Genomic DNA, 16,458 nt, shown 5'->3' on the forward strand with positions numbered 1-16,458 from the left:
TCACTGAGCTCCAACTTCTCCTCTTGTAAAATGGAGGAGATAAAATTATATGTCTAGTTTACCATGTTCTTTTCTGATCTAACCAAACTATGTTTGTAAAATGCCATGTGTAATGTATGTAAAGCATTATGACTCATTGGAATCACAGTGGGAATAGAATTCAGTCTCACCCTACCTTCAGCTATCATTCCTCCTGGCTATCTGGCCTATTGACTGAAACATGATACTTCGTCTTATTTTTTGTAAAGATGAATGTCAGCTTCGACAACTACACATCTGAGGAACTCCACAAGGTACTTATCAGGCACATAAACTTATATTATGTCTGCAAGGGGCCATGGATACTTCAGGATTATGATAGTGCAGCTTAGGAAACACATATGACACTAATGTGGTATTTAAGAGGCACCCGAAGCTACCATACTAGCCAGTGTGCATTAGATAGATCGTTGCAGAGCTCAAAACATATGTTGAAAAGGCTTTTAATATATATTAAATCTGCAACTGAAACCTATAAAGACTAGCAAAAGGCACCAGTACTCAGCTAAGGCAACATATTAATCATGTGTGGGATTTCCAAAGTAAGCTTTTTCTAAGTTACACTTGTCAGCAAGGTGTCCTTGTTTTGAACCTCCACTGCTTTATCTCCCAGAAACTTTGACTCATTTTTCTCAAGCTTTACACCCTGGCATAAATTTATGCCTGAAAAATATTCCAGCAGCAGTAGTATTAATTTTGTAATATTAGGGTGGTCAACACTTTCGTTATAATGGAATGGTGTGTTTGATCTTAAGAGTTTTTTCACAATGAACATGACAGTAACTTCTGAAGTCTACACTGACTTTAATTTTCTTTCTCTTGCTTTCCATTTAGGTCTTGTCATTTATGTATTCCACAGGTATATACATTTTACTAACACTGTTAATATAACAATGTCTGTGGAACAATCACTCAGACCCAGTCAGCTACAAAAGCAAATTTTAATTTATTATAAGTTTATGTAAGGACTTTCGGGAAGATTTCAGTTTTCTCAAGTAATAAGTTAACAGGAAAAAGATCTCTCCCTACTAACAGTGTAAATAACTATGTAAAATACTTAGCGCACATGACACATACATCTAGAACTTACTGTATGGCTTTCACTTTGCATGAAGTAGGCAATTCCAAGAGTCTTCCATACAAGTACAAAACAATAAGCTGACAAAAACAAATAGGGGACTTAACTAGTAGGCTCCCACAGGGATCAATCCTGGGTCCAGTACTACTCGATATTTTCATGAATGAATCGGATAATGGAATGAATAGTGCTCTTATAAAATCTGTGGATGACACCAAGATTTACTTCCATGTACTGAAAAAAAACCCTTCTTAGGCTTTTCTTTTGGGAGTCTGGTTTTATATTCTCATTCAATCTAAGCATTGTGCCAGATGGTCAAAATGGGAGGTTGGAAGCAGAAAACCGAAAGCATCATAAGCCTTCATTCCACTACTGCTCATCTCTTACCTTCAGCTAAGTTCTACCATCCCTAACATGCAGAATGCCACTGCCTGCCTGCTAATTATTATGTAATTTTGTAACTAGCCTTCTTCTTAGGTCTATAAAATTAAGGCTCAGTTTGAATCATTTTGGCATACATTTTAGGACCCCAATCCTGCAATTTGTAGCACATGGGGACATGTCTGCACTGAGTAGTTATTTGGAAATAACTCCCCATATTTCAAAATAACAAGGTAAACATCCACACTACCACGCCTATTTCGAAATAACAACTCCTGCTTGTGAAGAGGAATAAGCTTATTTCAAAATAGTTATTCTGGAAGTTAATATTTTGAAATAACCTAGCAGTATAGACATAGCCAGGCACGCAGTGCAGCTCTGTAAAGATGGACTGGCTTCAGTGGGATTCAAGTGGGCGTATCAGTGCTGCAGTGCACAGTGACTTGCAGGACCAGAGCACCATAAATCAATGTAGATGTGGGAGCATGTTAGTGCTGTAATATTGTTATAATCCTTTAGAAATTAAAGCGCTAAGATTATACACTTACCATCTATGGCCAGTTTGAGATCAGTCAATGTTGTACGAACTCTTGATATAACATGCTGCATACGGTCAATTTCCTGACGTAGAAATATATTTAAGGGTTGAATTGCTCCCATCTTTAGAAACTGGGCTTTCACCTAAACAGAGTTTAGAAAAAACATAGCTATTATAGCTATATAGCAATACACATATCTACAAATATGGTAACAATTTGAAAAGCACAAAGGTATTTTTTAAAATTGTACCTAAAAAACCCTTACAACCTTCCCACCCCTGACAAAGTAACAGATCGTCAGTGCTCATCCTGTGCCAGCTTTCTGGTCTAGTATGTTGTAGCTCATCAGGCCTAGTAAAAAGGAGCTTTGTCTCAAAGAAGGGGAGATTGCCAGCTTTTGGAAGGGGCACAGCATTTACTTCTGTGCTCTAACCTTAGAGTTACAAACACCATAGTTTCGAACTGACTGATCAATCACACAACTCGTTTGGAACTCGAAATACAGTCAGACATGTCCAAGACAAAAAAAAAAAAGCAGCAAATACGGTACAGAACTGTGGTAAATGTAAACTACTAAAATATAAAGGGAAAGGTTAAAAAAAAGAGTTGACATTGTAAGGAATCTGGTTCCGTGCTTGTTTCGTTTAGATTAAGACAGTTATAAGCAGCATTGTACTTCTGCACAGTCAAGTTTCAAAGCTGTATTAAGTCAATGTTCAGTTGCAAACTTTTGAAAGAAACCGCCATAATGCCTTGTTCAAAGTTACAAACATTTTATTCCTGAAATGTTTGTAACTCTGAGGTTCTCCTGTATCTTTGCTAGGTCCCAAATAATAGCCTTAAAAATACTAGTGTATGGAAGAATTATCTTTAGGAAACTTTTATATATTTGTAAAATATATTAACTGCATTTTCTCTCCCTCTTTTGGGCCTGTAGAATTAAAGTGAGAGGGAGCCTGCCTTTATTGTTAAGCGGGATATATAAAAATATGTAAATATTTGGGGAGATTTTTTTTAAAAGCACCTACCTCAGTCAGGATGCTAAGTCTAGGTAACTGCATTAAAAGGTAAGTAAAGCCACCATGGGTATACAGATATCACTGAATTCTTCAGACTGCACCACTGTATAGAGTATTTTATATATATCTAATAGGATAGATGAAAATCTTTAGTGATATTTTATAGATTTTTTTTCTGTTTAGGGTAGAGTTTTTAGAAGGCAGAGTTCTTTTTTTCTGTTAAGGGTAGAGTCTTAACTGATGTAAGGTAAGTCTACACTGCACGGCTAATTTGGGATACCCCACATCTACACAAGCTGCCCATGATTTTGAAATATTTTTGAAATAATGGGTGCGCTATTTTGCCATCCTGGTAAACCTCATTGCATGAGGGATAAGGAATGGCTTGAAATAGTGCGTTATTTTGAAATTTGGCGCTGTGTAGGCACACCACATTTCAAAAATAAGGTATTTCCAAATAGATTTGAGATAAGATACACAATTTGCATAGCTCAAATTGCATATCTTATTTCTAGTGCTGTGTAGCTGCACATGTAGGGTATGTCTACACTACAGCGCTAATTCGAACTAACTTAGTTCGAATTAATTAATTCATTCGAACTAAGCTAATTCGAACTAACGCATCCAGACTAAAAAACTAGTTCGAATTAGCATTTTGCTAATTCGAACTAGCATGTCCACATTAAGTGGACCCTGAACCGGGATTAAGGATAGCTGGAAGCAGTGCCGGCAGGGCATCAGATGAGGATTTAGAGCGTGGAGCTGCTGCCTCAGGCTAGCCGAGGGCTGTGCTTAAAGGGACCCAACCCCCACCCCGGACAGACAGTTCTCAGGGGTGCCCCGCTTGCAAAGCAGTCCTGGCTTGGAGTGTCCTGAGTGCCCACACTGGGCACATCACAGCACTCGGCCATCAGACCGGCTGCACTTGCCGCAGGCTGCCATCTGGGGTGAGGGGGCAATTGGGGGGCTGCAGGAGAGCTTCCACCCCCAGAAGCCCACAGAGCCAGCCCAGTCCTCCCCATCGGGGGCTCGTACCCCATTCCTCCCTCACCTCCTTCCATTTACCCTTCCCTAGCCCCTCTTCTTGATGTACAAAATAAAGAAAACGTGTGGTCAAAAATAGAATCTCTCTTTATTGAACAAAACTCGGGGAGACTGGGAAAAGGAGGTGGGAGAGGGGAAGAGAGAGGTTGGGAGAGGGGAGGGCAACTAAAATGATCAGAGGTTTGGAAGAGGTCCCATATGAAGAGAGGCTGAAGAGACTGGGACTTTTCAGTTTAGAAAAGAGGAGACTGAGGGGGGATAGGATAGAGGACTATAAAAGCATGAGTGGGGTGGAGAGGGTGCATCAAGAAAAGTTCTTCATTAGTTCCCATAATAGAAGGACTAGAGGACACCAAAGGAAAGGAATGGGTAGCAGGCTTCAAACTAGTAACAGAAAGTTGTTCTTCACAAAGCAAAGAGACAACCTGTGGAACTCCTTGCTGCAGGAGGCTGTGAAGGCTAGAACTAGAACAGCGTTTAAAGAGAAGTGAGATCAAGTCATGGAGGTTGGGTCCATGGAGTGCTATTAGCCAGGGGGTAGGAGTGGTGTCCCTGCCCAAAGTTTGTGGAAGGCTGGAGAGGGATGGCTTGAGACAAATGGCTTGGTCACTGTCTTCGGTCCATCCCCTCCAGGGTCCCTAGGGTTGGCCGCTGTCAGCAGACAGGCTACTGGGCTAGATGGACCTTTGGTCTGACCCAGGACGGCCATTGTAAGCTCAGGGCTCAGGGTCGGAGGTCTCAGTGGACCACCTTGATTTTCATGCACACCTGCTCCTGGGTGGCCAGGCTGGCAGCTCTCCTGCCCTAGACGGCCACTTTCCTGTGCCTAGTGCGGAGGTCGTGGACGAGGGCCACGATGTCTGCACTAGACCAGGCGGGTGCCCGCCTCTTGTGGTCCTGGGCAAGCTCCCGGGAGCCGCCAGCCTGGTCCCGGGAAGAGGGGGAGGGCTGGGGGGCATCGGGTGGCTGGCTCGAGCCGTACCAGGTGCAGGGTCTGCTAGCCGGGTGCTGGCAGGCTTGCACCTGGCATGGGCACCGTAGCCAGCCCATGCCCCTTTAAGAGGTCCAGGGCCAGGAGGGGGGCAATAGAGTTTCCCTGGTGTTGGCCAGAGTGGCCACCAGGGAAAGCTGGGGAGGGCTAGCCTCCCACTAGTTTGAATTAAGGGTCTACAGAGCCCTTAATTCGAACTAGTAAATTCGAACTAGGCTTAATCCTCGTGGAATGAGGATTACCTAGTTCGAACTAAGCGCTCCGTTAGTTCGAATTAACTTTGTAGTGTAGACATACCCGTAGACACTTTGGAAAATGGAACTTAGGAACCTCAGTTACTCAGATACATTTGAAAATATTACACTAAATTAAAAAAATCCACCTTACTGGCATTTATTCCCCAAATCTCTTTCTTACATAAGTGGAATACATAAAATATTGTAACTAATGCTGCAGTATAGAGATGATAGTGGCACTTACAGAAGTCACTATGGCTATGCTTCTCATTGTGTAATGCAACCATTTAAACTCATGACAATAAAAACTCTTTGTTGTGCAATCATGTGTTTTGTTTATATAGCTCTGCATTGTAAAGACCAACTTCCTTCTACAGGCAGTCCCCGACTTACGCGGATCCGACTTATGTCGGATCCACACTTACGAACGGTGCTTTCTCGCCCCGGAGCTCGCAGGCAGCGGTCAGCCACCTCGACCTCCGGGGCGAGAAAAGCTGCTCCCAGTGCCCCTGGTCTGCTGGGGACCGTCTCCAGCAGACCAGGGGCACCACGAGCAAAGCCGCAGCGGCGGCAGGTCCTGCGCCAGAGCAAAGCCTCAGAGGCGAGGGTCCCGCGCCAGAGCAAAGCCTCAGAGGCGAGGCACCCCGCCGAGGCTGCGGCTTTGCTCGCGGTGCCCCTGGTCTGCTGGAGACGGTCCCCAGCAGACCAGGGGCACTGGGAGCAGCTTTTCTCGCCCCGGAGGTCGAGGTGGCTGACCGCTGTGTCTCCCCCCCCCCCCCCCCCCAGCAGACCAGGCTTTTGTTGTGGACCCTGGGGCAGAGCAGCTGGGGCACTGCTGGTTGGTCCCGCAGCGCCGCTCTGGGCACTACTGGACCAACCTGGCAGCACCCCAGCTGCTCTGCCCCAGGCGTCCCCAAGTCAGCCATTGCTGAAACTGACCAGCGCTGACTACAGGAAGCCCGAGGCACAGTTGCTCTGCCCCGGGCTTCCTGGAATCAGCGGCTGATCAGTTTCAGCAGCAGCTGACTTGGGGTTCTTAAGTTGAATCTGTATGTAAGTCAGAACTGGAGGTCAGTTTCAGCAGCGGCTGAATCTGGACGCCAGTTCCGACTTACATACAGATTCAACTTAAGAACAAACCTACAGTCCCTATCTTGTACGTAACCCGGGGACTGCCTGTATTTGATTTCTCCTTTTGTGCTGTCCCTTTCCTCTACTGCATCTAACTTCTTTCTAAAAGAAGGTAGCTTGGACTTGACTCCCTGTAAAAGTTATGTCATTCCTCTGATGGTGGGGTTGTTGCAGAGCAACTTGGGTGTTGCTAGGTACCAAAACGAAGTCTGAAATCCAGATACCTACATGGCCATTTGATTGCCAGAAAAGGCCCAGAAAAATCAGTTTCCACTACTAATTTGGTAGCATGTACTGATAGAAAATTACTATTACATATAGGTGTAACCCCGAGGGAGATTGCTTGGATTCCCGGGGCCTTGTCTGCTGGCAGCTCAGGGAGAGGCTCTGAGTTTGCCTTGGCTCCCCCTCCCTACCAGGGCCAGAGTCTGCCCGGCAACCCATGGGGAGTGAGATGCCCCTCCCAGGGGGAAGGAGACACCATTGTTGAGGGGAGTCTGGAGCCAGCCAGGGCAAGGGGAGGGCTGACTGTGAGGGAGCTAGTAAGCCCCAGGCCTGCATGCAGGGTTTCCCCCTGAGAACTGGCCTCTAGGGACCTGAAGGCAGGATCCCTCAGCTGGGTTTATGTCTCCACTGTTGATTCCCAGTTGTGGAGTTTGCTGGGAGGCTTCCCCAGCCAGGCTGAGTTGGCTCCCCAGCTCCCTGGGTGAGAGGAGTCTCCGCATGGTCAGCTGGGCTCTAGCAGCAAGTTCAGGGCTGCTGCCTGCTGTGTGGGTCTGGAGGCTGGGCTGGGAGGCTGTAGTTTTGAATTTTGGTGCAGTTGTGTGGCCTGCACCTTGAGCCCTGCACCCCTTCGCGGTGAGGGGAAATTCTGGGACCGGAGCAGCCTGGTTCCTGCTTGAAGAGGACCCCTGTGAGAAGAAAGCAGCCCCTTTGCAGAGACTGAGTCATCTCTCAACCTGAGGCTCATTCATGGAGTGTGTGAGTGCACCAATTTTTAGTTAGTAAGTCAGGGAATTTGTTTGGGAATTTTATTACCTGCAGCCTATTAAACTGTGGAGGGATTTGCTGCCTTCTCCCATTTGTGAGTCCTTTGGGCTGTACTGGACCTAGTCAGCTCCACTGCTAAACCACTGCAGAGAAGGATTGTGTGGTCAACAGTCATCAAGGGCCCCAACAAAGTACGCGTACCAACGGGACACTAACCTCACAGTTGCTGGGCACCGGTGACCCTAAAAATAGTGTTTTACCCTGTTCTGTTATAATTGTCTCCTGTTTAATATAATTGTGTTTAATATAGTGTATGTGTTTGTGTTATTTTCTGGGAGTCTCCAACTATCTGGCAAATACGTGGGGATTATCCTGGGCTAGAATTTTCCTCCCAAGCTGCCCTGGCGACCCTGCTAGGAAGGAGTGAGGGGGGTGGAGGCACCGCCAAGTACATCAATCAGAAAGAATAAAATTGAGTAGGTGACGGGATCCAGAAGAACCCAGACCTATCCATCCGAACCTGAAAGGAGATTGGCTTTAAAAGAAGGTAACCAGGTGGAGAGGGGGCACTACATAGGGATGTTAGATATAGTGTAATTGAATAGTCATGTAACCACATAAAATTTTAGCAGTTACATGACTATTCAGTAGTTCCCGGGAGTGTGGCCAGCAGCCAGTGTGCTTCTAGCCCTACTCCTGGTAGGGCTTCTGCCTCTGTATCAGAGGCAGCAGAGCGGGGTGCCAGGTGGAACCGGTCCACAAAGGAAGCCAGTTTTACAACCAGCTCCCCTCAAGGACTGGCCACTTGCCGCCCTGTGCTGCTGCCTCTGATATAGAAGCAGCAGCACGGGGTGGCAGCAGCCCCTGTCTGTGGGGTTCTGAGCTCCCCACAGACAGAGGCTGCTCCGTGGGATGCAGAGCTAGCCACGGACAGGGGTTGCTTTGGGGCCAGCCTCCTCTGCCGGCACAACAGCAGCATGAAGCTGGTGCTTGGGGAACTGGCTTTTAAACCGGCTACCCCCAGCAACGGCTCCTGCCTGCACCCCCCCCACACACACACACAGCAAGGGGGGGGGAGAAGGGTCTGCAGAGCCGATGCACGTAGGAAGCTGGCTTGAAAACTGTCTTCCTGTGTGTATTAGCTCCTGCCTATCCCCCTCACCCTCCTTACTGCTGCCTCTCTATCAGAGGCAGCAGTGCAGAGATTGTGGGCAGGGGCAGGAGGATCTGGTGCTTATGGGGAGCCAGCTTTAAAGCTAGCTCCCCATCAGCACTGGCTCCTGCTCCTCCTATTGCTGCCTCTGATACAGAGGCAGCAAGAGGGGAAGGAAATATGTGTAGTCAAGAAGATTGATCGATAATCCTAGGCTTGTCAATTAATCGTATAGTTGATTACATAAGATAACAAAAGCGACGAGGAGTCCTGTGGCACCTTATAGACTAACTGAAGTGTAGGAGCATAAGCTTTCGTGGGCAAAGACCCACTTCGTCAGATGCATGTAGTGGAAATTTCCAGAGGCAGGAATAAATATGCAGGCCAGGATCAGGCTGGAGATGATGAGGTGATCCAATCAAGGAGGATGAGGCCCACTTCTAGCAGCTGATCTGGAGGTGTGAATCCCTTGGAATTCACACCTCCAGATCAGCTGCTAGAAGTGGGCCTCATCCTCCTTGATTGGATCACCTCATCATCTCCAGCCTGATCCTGGCCTGCATATTTATTCCTGCCTCTGGAAATTTCCACTACATGCATCTGACGAAGTGGGTCTTTGCCCACGAAAGCTTATGCTCCTACACTTCAGTTAGTCTATAAGGTGCCACAGGACTCCTCGTCGCTTTTGCAGATTCAGACTAACACGGCTACCCCTCTGATATAAGATAACAGCAAGGCAAATCTAGTAAATCAATCTGTTTCTTCCAATAGAAGATAGAATCACAATTCTAATAAAATAAAACATCAGCCTAATACAGTGGATGCTAGTTTGCTAAGGCCAAAAGTCCATTAAATGCTAATTTGTGCTTTTCTTAAAAGACACCAACGATTTGTGTGCACAGGGAACTAGGATGTTAATTTTACATCACACTAGTTTTACCATAAGGGCTTGTCTACACTTGTGTCACTGTAGCACTTCAGTGAAAACACTACGGCTGTGTCTAGACTGCATCCCTTTTCCGTAAAAGGGATGCAAATTAGACACATCGCAATTACAAATGAAGTGGGGATTTAAACCCCCCCGCTTCATTTGCATAAACATGGCTGCCGCTTTTTTCCGGCTCGGAGCTTTGCCGGAAAAAAGCACCAGTCTAGATGGGGATCTTTTGGAAAATAAAACCTTTTCCGAAAGATCCCTTATTCCTGATGGAAGAGCATCTTCAGTTGGTATAGGTAATCTACCCCCTCAACTGCCAGGAGGAAGTGGCAAGTCTAAGGAAAAATTCTCTCATTAACCTGGCACTGTCTACACTGGGCCTTAGGTTGGTTTAACTGCTTCATTCATTCTGAGTCTGGATTTTCACAGCCCTGAACAACACAGAATCATAGAAGTGGAAGTCATCTCAAGAGTCTAGTCCCCTGCACTCATGGTAGGTCTAAGTATTATATAGCAAGCAGTTCTCAGAGTGTGGATTGGGACCCCAAAGTGGATCATGACCTTATTTAATGGGGTCAACAGGGTTGACTTAGATTCCTGGGGTCCAGGGCTGATGCCCGAGCCTGTTCCCCACCCCCGACCAAAGCGATGGGGCTCAGGCTTTGCCTCCCCAACCCAAGGCAGTGAGGTTTGGGCAGGCACAAGCTTCAGTCCATCTTCTGGGGTCATGTAGTAGTTTTTGTTGTCAGAAGAGGGTTGTGGTGCGATGAAGTTTGAGAACTGCAGTGTAGACCATTCCTGACAGATGTTTGTCAAAACTGTTCTTAAAAATCTCCAGTGATGGAGATTGCACAAACTCCAAAGGCAATTTATATAGTTATAATACGCACATAATTATATCAACCTAATTTCCCACTGTTGACCAGGCCTAACACCTTAAGTGGACATTCAAATGCCCTCAGGCAGCTTAGCTTTGTACATTTAAAATGGAATAATTTAAAGAGCAAAAAAGGCACACTTTGTGCACAGCATCTGTTTACAACCTGAATTAATATGGAGTAATGTTGTTATAACTGGGCCAACAATTTTACCCTAATTGTACATGTAATTGTGAAAAGTATATGAAAAAGCTCATAAAATGTTACAATAACCTAAAATAATAAATGTTAAGAAGAAGTAAATTAAGTTGCTTTCAATAATGAATATTTAATCAGTTGCAAAAGACCCAGACAGACTAAATTAGTCCAAACAAAAAGACCATTCAAGGACTGTTAAAATCATGCTTGGTTAAAAAAAAAGGTTGGAAATGAATAAACTAAAAGTGGTATGTTGGAGATTAGGCCTAATTGGTGAACAAAATAATAAGGGGATGGATTGTTCCCCCACTACACCCTTTCTGGGTCCTTTAAGAGCATGACTTTGGAGGAAAGAAAAAACATAGGGAAAAACAGAGGCTATTGCCACAAGCTTCATCATCATGGCTGCCACTCCCATTGGTTCTTGGGCCCTGGGCCTTCTTTGTCCTAATCCTGAGAGATGTCCAGTTCAGACAGGGTCAGAGAGAAAGTTCCAGATGACAGTGCCACCCCTTCTAGCACCAGCTGAATCCCCAGACCTGAGATTAAATGGAATCAGACTTTTAACGATTGCAGCAACAACAGCTCCTGCTCATCTCAGCTAACTTCTCCTTTCCCCAAAAAGCAATTATTACCATCTTTAATACCATCTAAAAGACTGTCATACACAGAAGTTTTTGCCCTCTAATACTCTCTCCGGTTACAGTGAAAGGGAAGAAGGCATGTTGTAAAAATAAAAGTCTTACTTAATACTTTGTATTTCAAATGCTATACCCATTTTTCCTTCTTTTCTGCATTTTTAATGAATGGTTAAAAGAATGTTTAATGGTGTGTTTGCCATGGTGCTAAGCAGACTGAGATTTCTGTATATCAAACCCTAAACCTTGTTTGACTTTATTTACTGTTGGACAATGAAACTGGATTATGTTAACATCTTTAGCTTATTTATTCCATTTAAAATAATACAACAGTAGCTAGTTCACTTGAAATTCATACGTTAGCTTTCTCCACACTAACTTCACTATGTAGACAAGCTCTAAAGGTGAGGCTATTGTAATGACATAATGTGTATCTAGCAGCATTCCTCTTTAAAAAGGAAAAGTATAGCATTTCAGTGATGATACTTGATAGGACAAGTGAGTAAATGCCTTGACAGCCTCCATTTCTAAGGTTTTATCTTCAGGGAAAATACCATTTTAAATGTCAGATGCTTTTTTCCTTTGGGGGCAACTACCAGTGAGGTTATTCATTTATTTTAATCATATGCATATAGGATTTTTACAGAAGGGCTGTCAAAAGGAATAGGTGCCAACATATTACTCTAGTCCTTTCAAGTTTTACAGATCATTCAACAGAATGAGTCAATGTCTTTCTTTCTTTCTTTCTTTCTTTCTTTCTTTCTTTCTTTCTTTCTTTCTTTCTTTCTTTGCTAGTACTAGAGCATTTAACATTAGAGCTGGGAGAATAGTTTCCTATGGATAATTTATTTTGTGAATAATGTCCTCTTTTCTGTTCACAAATGAATTGCAAACAGCCTCTGACTTTTTAAGAGTTTCACAGTAAATATCTCCTTTTGCCCAAACAGCCAAAGGAACAATTCTTTGTACCACTCACTGTTTTCCCTTACACTAGATATAAGAAGAGCACTTCAAATATAAGAGGCACCATGGAGAATCTGACCTTTAAAAACAAAATAAAACATTTTTTTAGCTTGTAAAACACCTTTCCTCCCATCTCAGATAACTTAACATGGCATTTTAGTAAATTGTACCAAAACATTTTCTTCCAGATGAGAACAAGTCTAGGTAATTTCACTCCAAGGGGTAGTTTTCAATAAATAAATAAATAAACACAGTTATGTGACTCTAAAAAGAAAGGCTTAAAACAAGAGTCTCCCCTCAACTACAATTATAGAGATGCTGACACAACACTATAGTAGCTAGCAATTCCCCCGGCTTGGGAATTCTTCTAAGAAACACATTTTTTTTCAAAAATGCAAACATCTGTAATATTTTATAATAGCAATGAAACATATCAATGCAAGAATGATACTGTATTAATTCATCCCTAGCTGCATTCACAACACTCAGTCTTGAGCATCAAGCACACCACTACAAAAGGCTTTTGAATTAATGACATAATTCACAACCTGCCTTGTCTTTGTTATTGTTGAAATGAGACTCAAATTGTGAGCTCCTGTAAGTTTTGCTAATTACAGTACAGTTCAATTCTTGGAAATTATTGTTAATTACATGACAAAGCTCATGAATTTTGAGCCATGATTGATTGTTTTGCAGTAGGGTCTATATCAAACAACATGATCATTGATTTCCTGATCCCTATTCTAGAACTACATTAAGAAACCAACCTGACAGAAAGGAAATCTGAAAACCCGTTAGTTAAAACCCAATTTGAGATGAAACACACTAATTAAAGCAAACCCATTTAAAAATATTTCCTTACTATTTGTATATATTTTATATCACAATTGGCTTGTGAAGTGGAATGTAAACAGAGGCCAATTAACATGCAATATGATAATTTAAGAAAGGAAACAACTAAAATCACAGTCATACTAGCTCATATTGTTTGTACAGTGTCATGTATGCTCCTTATGGAGTTGCCCACAAGTAACACAATACTTCAATTTCCAGTAGAGGAAATTGACCATTACCATGAATCAAGAGTAGTGACCGTGTGTGACCATAAGCACTCCTATATTCAGACATTGGTACAAAATATGCGTTGTGAGGTATCATTTGAGAACCAGTAATACACTGGTGAAATGCATCATGGTAGTGTATTTGTAATGATACTGCATGTGGAGTTACAGATGTTCTTTGATACGAAGTTTTGAAGTGTGAATTTGAACAAAACAGGTCTGCTCAGGTCAAATACTTACGAAGCAAGGTGATCAGTGACAATGGAATTGTAATTTACAGTATGCTATAAACAGAACCATCAAAGCTCAGAAGTTCATTGGAGACTCAGCATGTATGGATCATAAAGAACTTGTATTTGTTGATTTAACCCAGTGTAGTCGTCCGGCAGAGACGAGGGGGCCAACATAATTGCCACCCCCTGGGCAAGGTTGGGGGACCCTCGGTTCGTGCCCTGGAGGAGTGGGGCTTTGGGCAGAAGGGGTGGGGATGGGAGCTATCATCCCCCACCCAGCCTTCAGCACTGTCCAGAGCAAGCCATGTGGGACTCGAGCATCAATTGAAAGGGTCTGGGGCGCCATCCACCACTGCTGCCACAGGAGCCCTGGGCCCTTTTGAATCACCAGTCCCTGAAGCAGTAGCCCCCTCTGCTCCCTTTCCCCTAGCAGGACTGGACAGAGATAAGGAAGGTATATTTACTTAAATAAACAAAAGCTATCAAGAAAACAAGGAGAGGGTGTAATTATCGAACTATCAATGGGGGATGGAGACTGCAGCCCCAGAGTCAATGAACTGTAAGAAATATGCTTTTCAAAGTTTCTCATAAAGAAGCAGCAATAAAGAGAGGATCGGTGAACCCCTAAATTACCTTTTGCCAAAGACAACAAGGGAACCATACCTTGTGGTTCTGTGGAAGGTACTGACAGAGGCTACGTCTAGATTACAGGCTTCTTTCAGAAGAAGCTTTTTTCAGAAGAGATATTCTAAAGAAACTTCTTCTGAAAGAGAGCGTCCACACTGCAAAAGTGCATCAAAAAAGCAATCTGCTTTTTCGAAAAAGGGCATCCAGACTGAATGGACACTCTCTTGCATGTAAGATGTGATTGCTATGGATGGAATGGCCACCAGGGCACCTGTGCTTTTTCCTCTTCCCTCTTCTTCCGAAAGAACTCCGTCTTTCCCGTCCACACGTGCCTTTTTGCGAAAGAGCTCTTTCACAAAAAGGCTTCTTCTTCGTAGAACGAGGATTACCAATGCCGGAAAAACCCCTCTGTTCTTTCGATTTTCTTGCATAAGAACACAATTGCAGTGTGGACATTCCTCAAGTTTTGTTGGAAAAATGGCTGATTTTCTGACAAAACTCTGTAGCATAGACATACTCTAAGAGACAGTCAGCCACTCTGGGCCCAGAGTAATCGGTGAGTGAAACTACCTTAAAGAATGTGCTTGCTATAGCCTGCTGGTAAGTTTTAGACTTTTAGATGCGTGTTTTCATTTTTATTTGCTTGTAACCATCTCTACTTTAATTTCTCTTGTTTGATATCATTTAACCTATGTCCTATTGTTAATAAACTTGTTTTATTTTTAACCTAAACCAAACCAATGTGGGGTTTGAATTGAAATGATTGTTCACTCCAGTTAATGTGGCAAGTTGCTGGGTATTCACAGAATCATAGACGTGTAGGATGAAGGGAGCTCTCTTTAAAGGGTCACATGAACATAATTTTTTCTCTGAGTGTTCCAGGAGATGGGTGGGAACAAGCCCAGCCTTAGGACAAGGTGAGCAAGGTGGTTGCCTTAGGCCCCACGCCTTCAGGGCCCTGCACTGCCCAGCACCTGGCCACCCAGCTGCTTGCTCACTTCCCTGGTTGGGAGCCGCCCAGCCATGCAGTGCAGCCAACCACAGCACGCCACCTCGGGCCCCACAAACTCTTTGGCCGGGCCTGGGTGGGCACTTCAGAACAGATGGTTCTGGAGAAATTCAGGATTGGAGATCTGAAGTCACTTGGCTAACAGTAACCAACGCTGGTAGAGACCAGAGTGTGGTTGTTGTATAAGAAGCCAGCAGCTTCTTATATGACAGCCAAATTATGGCATAATTATGATGCATCTTGTACAAAATTCATCATAATTGTGACATACTCATTTCTTAATAATATTACTAGGATGACTATGGGGTTGAGGGTCATAGTATTATTTGGAGATACTTTAAGTTCTGTTTTTAGGAGTGGTGTTCTACTTATCTCAAGGGCTATGGGAGAACATCAATAAAGGAAGGGGCATACACTATAGGGAAACTATTAGGCATATACTATAGGCATACACTATTAGGTCTGTTTGTTCTGATAGCCAGCGTGCTCAGATCAGATAGCTGCCCCAGATGGATACGGAAGAAGACAAGGGCTCTACCACTGGATGTTTGTCTTTTTCCCCATCTAAAAAGTGGGAGTCTTTGGGAACCTGGTAACACAACCACATATCCAGTGAGTGGAAAGAAATACCATTGAAATCCAGTGAGCGGTGTTCGTGCTAAACCCATTTGCTTCTTCATTCAGTCACATCACAATTAGAATCTATCCCTTCCTGTCTATTCCCACTGCCAGAGTTCTTGGTCATGTCTTAACTAACACAAACTTCGCTCTGATCTTCACGAAACACATTTTTCTTCTTTACAGCCTCTTCTTCCTTGCCTACTATTCCAGCTCTTTTCATGTCCCTCCACTCACACCGCATCCTCAGTCATTTAAAACTCATCTAGATGAGCCCTGAAAAGCTCTGCTCTACATTTATTTCACCATTAGTCATCTGCTACTCTGGCAAACCTCCTTGGTGTGAGATCCTGCTTTTGCTTGCTACATAAGGAGCCATCCACATCTATGACGCTACATACTAAGGATGTTTAAATGTGATTATCTGGCTAATCGTATAGTCGATACAATTTATATCGACTATACAATTAGTCGATAAGCGCCGCTCTGCAGAGCTGCAGCCGGGATAGCTCCAGGAGCCAACTTGAGCCAGGATTGAGCAGTCCTGACTCGTGCCAGCTCCGGAGCCACCTGCGCTGAAGCGCTTTATTTTAAGAGCCACTGGGCTCTTACTCCATTTAAAATGCAGAGGCACGGCGATCAGCGTGAACCGGGACGGCTTGGTTCCGGCTCATGCTGAGTCCAGAAGCCCGTTC

At 44.1% G+C, this 16,458-nt stretch overlaps 1 protein-coding gene across 1 annotated transcript in view; it reads right to left on the bottom strand.

Moving 5' to 3' along the window:
• LOC102447295 (dynein axonemal heavy chain 5-like) overlaps positions 1 to 16,458 on the bottom strand; it is a 296,662-nt gene that overhangs the window by 20,774 nt on the left and 259,430 nt on the right. Inside the window, exon 74 of the mRNA XM_014581788.3 lies at positions 2,047 to 2,179. Coding sequence (XP_014437274.2) covers positions 2,047 to 2,179 — 133 coding nt within the window. The remainder of the gene's footprint in view (positions 1 to 2,046; positions 2,180 to 16,458) is intronic.

Source organism: Pelodiscus sinensis, chromosome 2 (genome assembly GCF_049634645.1).
Source record: "Pelodiscus sinensis isolate JC-2024 chromosome 2, ASM4963464v1, whole genome shotgun sequence".
Taxonomy (NCBI): Eukaryota; Metazoa; Chordata; order Testudines; family Trionychidae; genus Pelodiscus; species Pelodiscus sinensis.